The following is a 14434-nucleotide window of genomic DNA, read 5'->3' on the forward strand; positions in this document are numbered from 1 at the left end:
ACCCAACTACATCCCAATGTTTGCTTTGGAGCATTAAAATAACCCTTCCATTGGCACAGAAGGTCTGCCAGAGTTTAAGTAAGCCAGAGCCAGCCTCAGTCTAGACAATGTCATCTTCATTGAAATCCATGAGGCCATTCAATTTCCTAGAGGCAACAGAAGTTACCTTAGACTCTAAAGAAATGTCAGAGTTATTAGTTAATAGGAAAAATCATCTTCCAGCGAATAGAAAACAAAAGCTTTGTGAAGATACTTTTATCTCCTGCAAAGAGACTAAGAACCTGAGGTAATTATTTTATTTATTTTTTAAATAGCTTTTTATTTTCCCAAAAATATGCAAAGATAGTTTTCAACATTCATCTTTGTAAAACCTCATGTTCCCAAATTTTCTCCTTCCCTCCTCATGACAGTAAGCATGTACAATTCTTCTAAAGATATTTTCATATTCACCATGCTATACAAGAAAAATCAAATCAAAGAGCGAAAAAACACGAGAAAGAAAAAAACAATCAACCAAAAGTGAAAATACTATGCTTTGATTCACATTCAATTTCCACAGTTCTCTATGAGAAGATGAAGACATTTTTCATTATAATTATATTGGAATTGACTTAAATTACCTTACAGTTGAAAAGAGTCAAGTTCATCACAGATGCTCATCATTTAATTTTGTTTTTATTGCGTATAATGTTCTTTTGGTTCTGCTTGCTTCACTCAGCATCAGTTCATGTAAGTCTTTCTAGGCTTTTCTGAAATCAGCCTGCTCATCATTTCTTATGGAACAATAATATTCCATAATATTCATACACCATAACTTATTCAGCCATTCCTAGCTAATGGGCATCCACACAATTTCCAGTTTCTTGCCACTATAAAAGGGCTGCTACAAACATTTTTGCACATGTCAGTTCTTTTCCTTTTTTATGATGAAATATAGATCCAATAGAAACACTGATTTATCACAGTTTTACATCCCTTTGGGCAAAGTTCCAAAGTGTTCTCCAGAATGGCTGGACCAGTTCACAACTCTACCAACAATGCATTAGTGCCCCAGTTTTCACACATCCCCTCCAACATTTATCATTATTTTTTCCTGTCACCTTAGGCAATCTGAGAGGCATGAAGTGGTATGAGGTATTATTTTGAGCCAAGAAATAGAAAGAGTTCAGTAACCACAACAGACTGCCCCTCACTTTACACCATTTTTGTTAAGTATTATAATAATAATAAACAACTAATATTTATGTAACACTAAGTGCCAGGCATTGTACTAAGTGCTTTGCAAATATTATCTCATTTGATCCTAACAACCATCCTGGAAAATAAATATAATTATTATCTCCATTTTTCAAAGAGGAAACTGAGGCAAATAGATTAAGTGACGTGCTTGGGGTAACACAGCAGTGTCTTGAGACCATATGTGAACTTAGTTCTTCTTGTCTGCAGGTCTGGCACTCTATCCACTATACCACTGTGCACTAAAAATTAAGTAGTAAGTTTTTAGTTTTAGTAGTACTAAGATTGTTGAGACAACTTGCATATGATGCTTTACAAACTGTTGTGTACCATATTTTGTTTTAGGTATTTCATCTTTCCTGACCCATTGAAGTTTTCTTGGCAAACATACTGAAGTACTCTGCCTTCTCCAGCTCATCTGACAGATGAGGAAACTGAAGCAAACAAGATTAAGTGACTTGCCCAGAGTCAATCAACTAATAAATATCTGAATTTGAATTCAGGTCATCCTGACTCTGGAGGCTGGCTGGCACTCTATCCACTGAACTAGCTAGCTGCCCTCAACTTTACCGACTGTTCTTTTAGTTCTGCTTATCTATTCTATATCAGTTCATATGAGTCTCTCTATATTTTCATGATTTCTTAATATTCACCAATGATTACTAACAATAATAGATCATATACTAATATGCTACAAAAATCAGATAATTATAATTAAAATGCACTATGTATCATTTCCACTTATTTTCAGATTTAAATTTGGTGAGCCAACTTATTTCAAGTTAAAGACTGGAACAACTAGAGGATTAGGAAGTATCTAAAGAAACCATGTTTTCAAAACAAAGCTTTTTCTATTTTGGAAAATAATTTTTGTTGTAATGGAATTGTTCTTCAAATGATAATATAATTAGCTTGTAATTCCAAGTCTTCTATAGTCCCCTACTCTCTTTTTTCCCTCGGGAAGGTCATATGATCACATTTGATCCTCACAACTCTACCAAGGGCTATTATTCCCATTTTACAGATGAGGAAACCAAAGCAGAGAAGTAAAGCAACTTCCCTGGGGTCACACAGCTAGGAAGCATCTGAGGCAAGATTTGAAATCAGGTGCTTTTTAAAAAATTTTTATTCCAAGTCCATAGCTTAATCCAATATGTTACATAACTGCCTATAGATATAATTTTTCAGTACTCATCTTCTCTTAACTCATTGATTAGTTGCAATTTGTTTTGCTTACATTAATCTGATCCTGTTCTTTCTCCTCCTCTTCAATTGTTTTTCAGTCTGACTAATCTCATTCGGGATTTTCTTTACAGAGATAATAGACAAGTATGCCATTTCGTTCTCCTGCTCTTCTTTATGAAGAAACTGAGGTAATTAGAGGGAAGATGTTCTCCTCAACCATTAATTTTCTTAATTTCTCCCTGCTAAGAAACATTTCTGTTCTACCTTCTTTCTTAATTCTTTCCCTCTTCTTAACACTTTAGGATCTATCCCCCAAAATGTTAATTTTTAAAATGATGTCAGTAGAATGCAGTAAAAAATATTTTATAACCTAAATGAAGGAGAACCAAACTTATTCTTTGCATATCTGTCTCCTTGATTGTTCCTTTTGATGTCATATCATTTTCCTTTTGAAGCTCTGACCCTCATGATCTTATGTTGTGCTTTCCAGATTCCCAACCATGTCTTCCTTCTACTAGAAATTATTTTGGAGAAGCATGATCTTAGACTGTCTTGTGTTAACCTTCCCCTCAAAAAAAAATTACATTTTTAAAACCCTGCAGAAATGTTTTCTGACACTGAAAAAGCAACTCTTTTCTCTTGATGGAATTTGACTCTAGTCTTCCCTCTGTGATCTGGATCCCAATATTCTATCCTTTTCACTGATGTTCTATGGATTATTTCTTTTGGCAGCATCAAACTCTACTTTTCCCTGGTTCTCTAAATTCTACTCTTCTACCTTTGAAAGACTGATTTATGAGTCCTAGTCATTCTTTTCTGGTCCACCCATCATCCCATCCTCTTCTCTCTTATCTCAGGAAGAATTTCTCTATTTCTGTATTATCACACTATCACTAATAAAAATTTGTAAGTTTTTTTTTTCTTCAAAATATTAATCTGCTTCTCCTTATTCTCCTGCTTTTCCCCATTGTGACTTTTCCTCAACTTTTTCAGTTCATTATTACTCTCTTCATTTTATTATTTCAATGCTATCTGGAAGTGTTTTACTTCCTTACACAGTTTGCATAATGAATAGCTTGCTCACATCTGAGTTCTTTTGAAGGAATGACTTGAATTGTTTTCCTTGTGCTAAGTGTCCACTATTTTCTTTGAAGCTTCAGTTCAGCTTTGCAGGATATGTTATATTTGGGAGCAATCCAGTCTTTGTTTTTCAGATTATCATGTCCTGATTTTTCCTAGTATTTATTATAAACAAAAAATAATCTTTTGTTATTCTGATTGCCTGTCCTTGAAATAGAAAGTGGGTCCGTGAATAATGGGGTTTTATTCTTACTAGTAAAAAATGTGCTCTTGATGATAGAATTTTGAATTTGATTTAAATTTATCCTGGTGGCTTCAAATTGGAGTTTCTTGATGTTAGTGTTCTATGGATTCTCTTGATATATCTGTTTCTAATAATTATGTATTAAAGACCATCCCTAAGTGAAGGGGCAGGTCAAATCTCCAAGAGCCTCCACAGCTATGAATCATAACATCTGAAGGAGCTGCAAAGCAGCCTTTACTGACACAGGTGCTGCTTGTGGATTGGGAATGAAATTGGAGGCAGAGGGAAGAGGAGAAAGGTCATACAACGCAACTGCCTCTCAGTGGAGAGGTCAGAGAACAGCAACTGCTTCTCAGTCTCCTTGCATCATCATCATCATCTGCTCACATGAAGAAATCCATTTTACATGTCTGAGTTAGACCTTCTTGTATCACAACAATTATGGACAATTTTCTTATATTTCTGAATCACTTCCAGGAGAATGGAATTCAAGTTTCATGATTCTTTTCCACTGGAAGACCCATTATCCTTAAATTATACCTTTGAATCCTACCTTCAAGTTCAGTATTCTTGTTTTATATAGTTCTTATCTTTATTGCCAATTTATTTTTAAATTCTCTTTATTACATTATTCATCTGTCCCATCATTTTTGTGATTCACTATTTAAATAGTCATTTTAATCATGACCGCATTTAAGATTTTCTTGAAAAAGACACTAAAGTGATTCGCTTTAGGAAACTGCGGCAAACAGGATTAAGTTATTTATCCAGTTTCATATAGCTAGTGTCTGAGATTGGATTTGAACTCAAAAAATAAGTTTTCTGACTCCAACCTCAGCACTCGATTTCGCCATCTAGATGTGTTTTAAGAAATGATGAAGGGGATGGTTCCAGAAAAATTTAAGAAGACTTTACATGAACTGATCCAAAAGTTTAAGTGAGAAAAACCAGGAGAATAACTTATATGATAGCAATATTTTAAGATTAAACAACTATGAAAAGCATAGTAACCCTGATCAACTCAATGACCCATCACAAATTCCAAAATAACCATGATGAAACATCCACCTCTAGACAGAAAATAAGGGAATTCCAAATTAAAATCTAAATATATTATTTTTCTCCTTTTGGGGATGAGAGATTCCTTTATTTGAAATGTGGCTAGTGGGGAAATTTGTTTTGCATGATTTTATATTTGCAATGATTTTTGTAGTTCTTGTTCTCTCAATGAATGATAGAGGGAGAAAACAGAAACTGGAAGTGAGAACAAAATGATTAAAAATATATATATATATATTGCTATATTTTTCCCCCAGAGAAAAGTTTGTTGTTTGGGGGAACATCTGTCTTCTCTTCTAAATTCTCTAGGCTCATTCATTTTTAAAAGAATTTCTTCCATTAAAGATTTAATCTTTCTTTATTACTTTGATTTTTTTTTTTCATTTAAATCATTGGTTATTCTTCTGAGCCATGGATTCTTGAAATTATATCACTGTCCTTTCAGGAGGCCTTATCAAATTGATTGCAATAAAATGATTTTGATTCAATTTTCTTTGTTACAAAGTATAAAGTGGCTTCCTCCAAATTTTTGGGTTTTTTCTGTATCAATCACTTCATATTTGTCTAATATGTTTCTAACCAATAACCCTTTCCTTTCTACAGGCTCAACATTGCTTTTCTTCACCCTCACCACACATTTTCAGTTTTTTCCCAGCACTCAAAGCTAAATGAAGCCTGTAGCTTTCAAAAGATGAAAGTGACCTTCTTCTAGTGAGAAAACACCTAGAAATCTTTTCTAACTTCCTATCTCTCTTCCTGTTTTCCTCCACACAAAGTATTAGATAACTCTCCATTACTTTTCTAAATTCCTCCTTTCTCTTCCAACCTTTTCCTTCAGGTTTCACTTGTATCTAAAAATCAATCTTGTCTTTCCTCTTAAATTTCATCAATCCAAACCCTGAGAATATCTCTTCTTGGAACACTGTTGGGATGTTTACTAGACATTGAACATTGTTGGATGATCCAGTAGTTGATGCATAAACCTGCAGCTGCATCAAGGAATGAAATGCCCTAAGAGAACACAAATGGAGACTCAAAGAATAGCAGCGCTTGCTGGGATCTCGAGTACTAGGAGCAATGAACTTATGAGCCATTCTTCAGTTTTGTTTTATTTTGCTTTGTTTTCTTTAAGAATGGCTTTATAGTATGCTCTCAAACTTTTTCTTTCCACAATTTCTGGATTTGCTGCATTTTATGTAATAAGGAAATTGTCCCCTAGTTTACTTCTCACTTCATTATTTTCCTACTGCTACTCATTCTACCATACTTTTACTCATTTCATTTCATACATTTTCTAAAGTTTTGTGTGAATAAATTACAACCTCCTCCCAAAAAAAAACCCCACACAAAACAAAACACAATAACTATAATGAAAATTCACTTTAGTTCACTTCAAAAGTTACCAAAAGCAAATGAAAGTCACAACATTCTTTTGTTCAAAATAGATATATAGGACCAAGGCATATAAAGAAAGAGTTGATTCTACATACCAAAGAAAATTTCTTGGGAAAGAAATGTCTTTCATACCTTAGAAATCAGACTCATTTCCCTCTTATCTTTGATATATGGAAAAGACTTGTTTAACTGACCATGTCCTGTTGTTGTTCAGTTGTTTTAATTATATACAACTCAATGTGACCCCATTTTGGGTTTTCCTGGTAGATATTAAAGTAGTTTGCCTTTTCCTTCTCCAAAATAGGAAACTGAAACAATCTTCCTGATTCCAGGTACAGCAGTCTATTTATTGTACCACTTGAACTGTTCCATCTATTCAACACAGAAAATCTATCTCCCACCCCCTATGTCTTTGAACAGGCTGTTATCCATCTTAATTAGAATGGTCTAGGGCTTCCTGACTATGAATCCAATTCTTTCCACTAGACTTAGATATATCAGGTTCTAAATAAATGCTTGCTAATTAATGTGTTGCTTGGTCATTCATTCATTCCCAAGCAAAGAAATATCTCTTCTAAATGTTGTGTGTGTTCTTAAGAAAGAAATGAAGTGGAACTAATTTAAGTCAGCTACTATTACTTAGGGCTTTTCTCACATCATTTTCCAGTGCTTATTGAACAAATGGCTTTGGAATAAGGCCAATCTTAATTGAATCCTAGGCTCCGCTCAACAGATTCTATCATTTGCCCCACACACAACCTAAGATATCCTGATGTCCTGTCTTATTTTAAAAACTTTATGTTTTTACTTACTTGAGGCAGCATACCTCAAAAAAGGACTTTTTTTGGTTATCATTTTTAAGATTATGAAAATTTTTAAAGAGCTTCAAAAGTAACTTTTCCCAAAAAAATATATCTTCCTCTTGTGACTCAGTCCCAAGATGTAGGTCCCAGGAGTACAACAGGGCTTTAAGAATTTGCCATCTCTCTACCCCTCCAGTTAGAGCTTGAAGCCAACTCCCAATCAATGAAGTCTCCTCAGAAAACTGCCTTAGGATTCATTCACAAAGAAGTCCATAGAGCAGAAGATTATTGGTATGTCAATAAGAAGTGACAGTCTATAAAGGTTTTTCCCTCACTATCATCATCAAACAAATATTTTGTATGGTTTGGTGTAAGAGCTGAGTCTTAAAGGAACTTGAAATTCAAAGATACAAAGCAGAGGAGGGTGTACATTCTAATACATCAATTAAGATAACATATAATAAACCTTTTGCAAAACTGAGTGCTAAATGAGTGTTAGCTATTATGATATATTCACTATGATATATTCATAATATATTATGATATTCATGATTATTATTAATGATATATTTATGATATTATGATACAGAAAAGGGTCTTCTTTTATACCTTTCATATTATATTTCAAAGGAGGCACTATACATTATAATGTAAAAAGATACAGGGAGAATTCAGGGAAGATTTGGGCTTGAATCCCTATCAGCATTTACTAACTGCATGACTTTGGAAATATACTCTCCTCACACATTAAGTAATTTAACTTAAACTATCTCTTTGTGAGATCAAAAGAAAGGGAGGAAGAGAAAGAGACAGAGACACATCTTATTTCTCATTTTGTATAGTCATGTTCGAAAGCACTACACGCAATTGATTGAAATGTCTAAGATTGTTCTTGGATTAGTAAGAATCTTGTATGTCAGTAAACAATGAGAATGTTGCAAGCTTAAATGTTTTGGACCATTTAAGGACATGTTAACCAATTAAGGATATTGTAAAATGAATAGAAATTAAGTTATTTGGCCTTTGTGTGGTTTCAACAGGCTGACAAGATTTAAGAGTCAAATGGAAAGAAAGAATTTGATCTAATGAAGCAAATTCTTCACATTATCTTAACACCAAGCAAGCATTTTTCCTAATGGGCAGGCATGAATTAATGACCTTCTAAGGCAACTCCAGTTGTCCCTTCTCCACCTCATATTACCCATGAAGAAGGAAAAAATAAAGTTAAAAAGTATACTTCAGTCTGGATACAGTTTTATCAGTTCTCTCACTGGAGTTGTATAGCATTTTTTATAACTAATTCTTTGGAACTGTCTTGGATCACTGTATTGATTGGAATAGCTAAGTCTTTCATATTGCTTATCATATAATATTGCTGTTACTATGTATAATTCTGCTCACTTCACTTTGCATCAGTTTATATGTCTTCTCAGATTTTTCTGAAATTATGCTTTTGAAATTATGAATATTTATGAAATTATTATGAATAATTCATAATAATTATGAAATTATTCCATTTCTTTTCTACCACAAAAAGAAATGTTTTACATCAAGGCAAAATAGGCCTCTTTGCCACTTTCATACAACTCTCCTAAGGCTGTTCTCTGAGGTTAAATAGAATAAATCTCATTTTCCTTGCAGATGTAGCTCTTCAAATCATGTATTCCCTAAGATTTCTTTTCTCCAAATTATATTCCTGATGCTTGAGCCAGTAGTTTAAACACTTTTCATCTTTCTTATCACCTCTTCTAGTGTTCCTATTTGTCAATATCCAGAAATTAACTTAATACTATATGTCAGTGGTTTTTCACCTAGGATCTGTGAACTTAGAAAAATATTTTTTTCGTAACTAGATTTCACCACAATTGGTTTCCTTTGTAATCATATTGATTTTAACTGACTTTAAAACATTACTCTGAGGTGGGGTGCATAGGCTTCACCAGAATGTCAAAGGAATCCATGATTCAAAAAAGAGTTAAAAACTCCTGCTATAGGTTAGTCTCTATTAATGCAATTCAAGACTGCATTCATTTGTTTTGTTCATTTATTTATTTTTGGTTAGCCTTTTTCTTTTGTCAAATTGTCAGATCATTACATAAAACTCCAGGTCAAGATTTGCTTGTTTGTCTGTCTCTTTTTTTTTTTTTCTTTTTCCTTAGCCAAGTCTCTCATTTTCTAATGTACTTAATTGATATTTAACCCAATTTAAAACTTTTTATTTATCCTCTTCAATTTTTATCTGAATAGATTGAACCATCAATCTATCCAATCAAAGCTTTTGAATTTTTGAATCTTTATTCTGTCATACAACTTTAGATAGCTTATCCCACCCAGCTATTAACATCGATAAATCTGATTAGCATGATTAGCCTTTATTTAAGGCCATGATAAAAAAGATTGAAAAGGCCAACCACTAGAAATATTCTTCCAAGCTGACATTAAAGCACAGATCATGAGAGAAAAAATACTTCTCAATTAAAGAGACAAAAGAATATGCAGAGATCAACATGAGCTAACATGAATGTGTGTGAGTCAGTTCTTTCACTGTGAACAGTAGTGTTTGAAGCTATAACCTGATTTAAACTTTACAGTCAACCACAGCTGACCCCAGTTTCCCTATAAAATTCCAATCATAAGTAGCCAAGGTTTCTAGGTCTAATAATAAATACTCATTTTCAAAGTTATTTTTAAGAATTCAGTCTCTTAACTCATAAATCTTCCATACTAAACATGTCTAAAATTACAAGTTTACTTAGGATAAAAAAAATCAATCTAAAGATATTTTCCAAAGGCAATTGTCTTCAGTAGCACACAAGCCTACTGTTATAATCCCCTGAAGTTCTTCAGTGCTTCTGTGACAAGTTCCTAATTTCAAAACAAAACTGTACAACCTCTTTTATCCATTCTGGATTTCTCTGAAATCTTTAAAGTCATCACAACCTAAGGTGCCACTTGAAAGTTAAATTTGGTTTAGTTCTTTTCATCACTTACATTTCAGTTAGGTACTAGACTAAAGGAATCCTTATTTTTGTTAAACCTATGAATATGGAAGAGAAGATCAAGAAGGCACTTCTCAATGTAAAAGTATTTTTACTTCTTTATCTCTTGAAAATCTTAAGGGGAAACCTGGAAGATTGCCTCTATAGCATTACACAAATAGATAACTATTACCTCCAAAGTTTTGTATTAGTGTTTACAGAGAAGAATTTGGCAACCCTCTGACTCCAGTCAAGTATTCCAGTGTTCCACAAAATAGGCACAAAGTTCACATTAACCCTATTTCTAACTGAAAGCAAGAAGAATTAAAAATAGGAAAAAAAAAAAGTCTATGGAAAAAAAAATTAAGTGCATAAAAATAGGTAAAAAAGAAGAGAGAACAGGAAAGAAAAAATAGAAGGTGATAGAATGTATCAAAGGCAGGACTCTAATGAACGGGATGCCCATCAATTGGGGAATGGCTAAACAAGCTTTGGTACATGACTGTAATGGAATATTTATTACTGGGCTATAAGAAATGATAAGCAGGATGATTTCAAAAAAACTTAAAAGACATCAACTCATGCACACATAATGAAGTAAAAAAAAAAAAACAAAAAAACAAAAAAACAAGGGAACATTGTGCACAGTAACAGCAATAGTGTTTGATGAAGCATTTTGAATAACTTAGCTATTCTCAGCAATACAATGATCCAAGACAATCCCAAAGAACTAATGATGAAGCAAATTATCTGCCTCCAGAAAAAGAACTTATATTGATTAAATATAGAATCATGCTATTTTTTACTTTTTTCATTTCCCTCCTTTATTCAAGTTTTCTTATACAAAATGATGAAAATGAAAATATATAACATGTTAAAACATTGGGAATAAAATAAATATGTAATAAAGTTGTTTTTTTTTAATTTAGGATAAATTAATGTTTATTTTTTTTCTGTTCGAAATCTGAAATATTTTCATTTATGGAAATAGAGAAGGACAAAGATATTGCTTTGTCAGCCATAACTCAATTTATGAGTATATAGGATCACAATTATTACAGAAGTAACCAAAGCAAAAATAATTCAGTAGACTATCTTTAGTTAAGATGGCTTTTAGAATCATTTGCTGTGGATAATCTTTATCTGGAAAATCAACAAAAGCATTATTTATCAGCACTTACCTGTGGTAGTAAAAATTAGAAAAAGAGAACTTTTACTGCAAAATATTAATGCAAATAACTACTTATGGAAAATAAATGCTTTATATCTGATAACTAAATTTTAAAAACGCACACAAGGCCTATGGCATAACTAAATGAACTATAAGGAAAGCCTTTTGAGATTAAAAAAAATTTAATGAGACCAAGTTTCACAATTTCCATTTCACTAAAGTTTTCAATGGATGGCCATTCCATTCCCTTATCACCATTATATCATTGGGGAACCCTCCCCCCAAACAGATACCAACATTAGCAGGCCTAACACCTAAAGATTCAATGTTGAGATCAGATTATTTTTCTTTCCTTGCTTAACATACACATATTTTTCTGGACCCACATATTACAGTTCATTTCTGTCATTAGTTGTTAAAGCGTTAGGAATTCAGAAAGAAATTTACAGTCAAGATAGCACTTACCAAGTACAATGACCACAGTCTTCAGGAGACTCATCATAGTGTCCCGATTCCTCCTTGGTCCAGAACTATGCCTAGACATTCTCATAGTCCTTTGTCGGACATATCCAAAGATATGGGCATAGAGAACCACCATTACTACAAAGGTAACCAGATTGAAAATAGCCCAGAAGACTAAGTAGGAGTCACTGTAGAGGGGTGCCATGTTGGAACAGTTAGTGAGGTCACAGATACAGTTCCATCCCACACTGGGTATAGCACCCATCACAATGGCCATGGTCCAGATGACCACAATAACCACCACCACCCGTCGATTGCTCATCCGGGTATGCAACTGCATGCGAAAGACCGTAATGTGTCTCTCAATTGCGATAGCCAGCAAGTTTGCCACAGAGGCTGTCAGACTAGTATCAATGAGACCCTGGCGAAGAAGCCAGGTGCTTACAGTCAGTCTTCGAGTATTGGGCCCTGTGTTGAACATAAGATAAAAATACGCCAATCCAGCAAAGAAGTCTGCAGCAGCCAAGTTAGCCATTAAGTAATAAATAGGAAAATGGAAGCGGCGGTTGACGTAAATTGCCACCATGACTAGCAGGTTGGCCAACATGATGAAGATACAGACAGTGATTCCAAGTCCCATCACAAGCTTGCTGACAGTATTCCATTCTGTGGCGAGGTACTTCCCACTCCGGTTGTAAAAGAAGGCAATGGATTCATTGTAGTAGCATTGTGGTTCACTCATAGCCATGGACTGAAAGAGAAAGGGGGAATAAAAAGGAAACAGAAAGGGGGGGAAAAAAATACCACAGATCAGAACTTAAAGACATTCTATCTAGTTAACACAACATTTTTTCTAAATATGACAGTCATAAAAAAAAAAAATCAGAGAAACAAAAAATTTGGAAACTTGATGCTGCATAATATTCAATGAGTTAAATCAAAACTATGGGGCTTGTCACACTATAACTGGCCTCAAGATTAAAGGCAGCCAGATTTAATGAATCTGAAACAAGGGTCTGAGCTTTCTGGTCAAATTTCATTGAAACCTGCTGGAAATGCCACATGGTAGAGAAATTTTGCTTCAAAATACATCATTTCACAAAATGAGGCAGAATATTACAACTGGCCTATAAAACTAAGAAATATACCATTTGCATGTTTAAGAAAACTCAAAACAAAGTTGATGTACATTTGAACTTAAATCCCATTATTTTGCAGGGCTATTTCATGTAATAAATTCTCTAACAGACATCTAGGTACAAATAAGCATCCCATAGAGCAGCTTCTTGCACAGAATTTTAAACTCTAAATGAGATCTCAAAGAACCAAAGGAGCATAGCACAATGCCTCAAAATTTTTTGTGGTCAGCACTGGCTACCCTCAGAACTTCCTTTAACAAAATGATCTTCATTAACCAAACTATGAAGTGCAATGGTTTTGATTTTAGATAGTGTCTTTAACAAGACATATAGCATTAATGAAACTTTCAAAGGGCAAGCAATACTGGGATATTTTCTCTAGAAAGTAAAATATGCTTACAGGTAAGCATGAGAAAATTTTATTCCATGACATTTTAAACTGCCAAATAATTAGCTAAAATCCATTTCCTTATGCTTCAATGTCATCATCATATAAAACATAAGGTCCCTGAAGGCAGGGAATATGTCTTTTTACATTTATCCTTCATGAAACCTTAAATAATGCTCATCTCTTAATAGGCATTCAATAAATTATGATTTAGTGACAGGTGTTAGTAATAGCTATTTCCTGAGCATCAATGAGGTCTGTTTGGCCCTGTATTTAGCACTGAAGGATTCTAACTAATACTATGCAGATGCTAAATGGTTCAGTGAGTTTTTGGAAGAAACTAATAGATCTTCAGTGCTGAAGAATTAAGTCAAAACCTACTGTGTTTGCAGCCCCATAATAGACTCTATGGAGAATGCATAACTAGAGAATACAATTATGATCCTTGAAATATTTGTAACTCGCTCATGGAAACACACACACACACACACACACACACACACACTGAACTATAGGATAACAAAAAGTACATTGCAAAAAATGGTCCTAAATTTTATACTTAAGAACAAAAGTCAAGCCATGTAAAGAGTGATCAGTTTTAAGCAGAAACAGAAAAGATATGTGGAATAATGAATCAGACTGTAAAGGTAGGGATTATGGGCAGCAAAATAACACAGGGCATAGAGGACTAAGCCTGGAATCAAGAATACTCTTTTTTGTGAGTTCAAATCAGGCTTCAAATACTTATTATCTATGTGAGCCTGAGCAAGTCACTTAACATTGTTTCTCTCAGTTTCTCACCTGTTTAAAAAAAAAAAAAAAAGGAAATGGCAACTCATTCAAGCATCTTAGTCAATAAAGCCCCAAATAGAGTCACAAAAAGTAAGAAATGACTGAAAAATGGCCAAACACAAAATGCAAAGAAAGAGATAAATATAAATAAGTGTTGAATAGCCAAAGGATACCACAAGTACATAAATAAAGATATGAATAGTCTGACTGGAGCAAAGGGACTGTGAGTTGTGTTGTAAGTAAAAAGAGGGAAAAGGGGGGAAGGGAACAAGCATTTATTAAATGCCTACTATGTCCCAAGCACAATGTTGAGTGCTTTTCAAAGATTATTTCATATGTTTCCAACTCTGTAAGATAATTATTATGATTATACCCTGTTGGAATCTTTACAAAGTGTTAAGCCATTAGAGTTGATAGAGACAATAATTATCTAATTTGGCATGGTTCAATATGATTGATTTGATCTTAGAAGGAGATATTTTGGACCAGAACTTGAAACAAG

The 14434-nt window shown here is 33.6% G+C and overlaps 1 protein-coding gene across 2 annotated transcripts in view; it reads right to left on the reverse strand.

The window, feature by feature from the left end:
- LPAR1 (lysophosphatidic acid receptor 1) overlaps window positions 1–14434 on the reverse strand; it is a 133797-nt gene that overhangs the window by 47735 nt on the left and 71628 nt on the right. For both annotated transcript variants that reach the window (XM_031944119.1, XM_003761669.4), the window contains one exon: window positions 11617–12364. In XM_031944119.1, coding sequence (XP_031799979.1) covers window positions 11617–12361 — 745 coding nt within the window. In that variant the 5' untranslated portion in view covers window positions 12362–12364. The remainder of the gene's footprint in view (window positions 1–11616; window positions 12365–14434) is intronic.

Source organism: Sarcophilus harrisii, chromosome 1 (assembly GCF_902635505.1).
Source record: "Sarcophilus harrisii chromosome 1, mSarHar1.11, whole genome shotgun sequence".
Classification (NCBI taxonomy): Eukaryota; Metazoa; Chordata; class Mammalia; order Dasyuromorphia; family Dasyuridae; genus Sarcophilus; species Sarcophilus harrisii.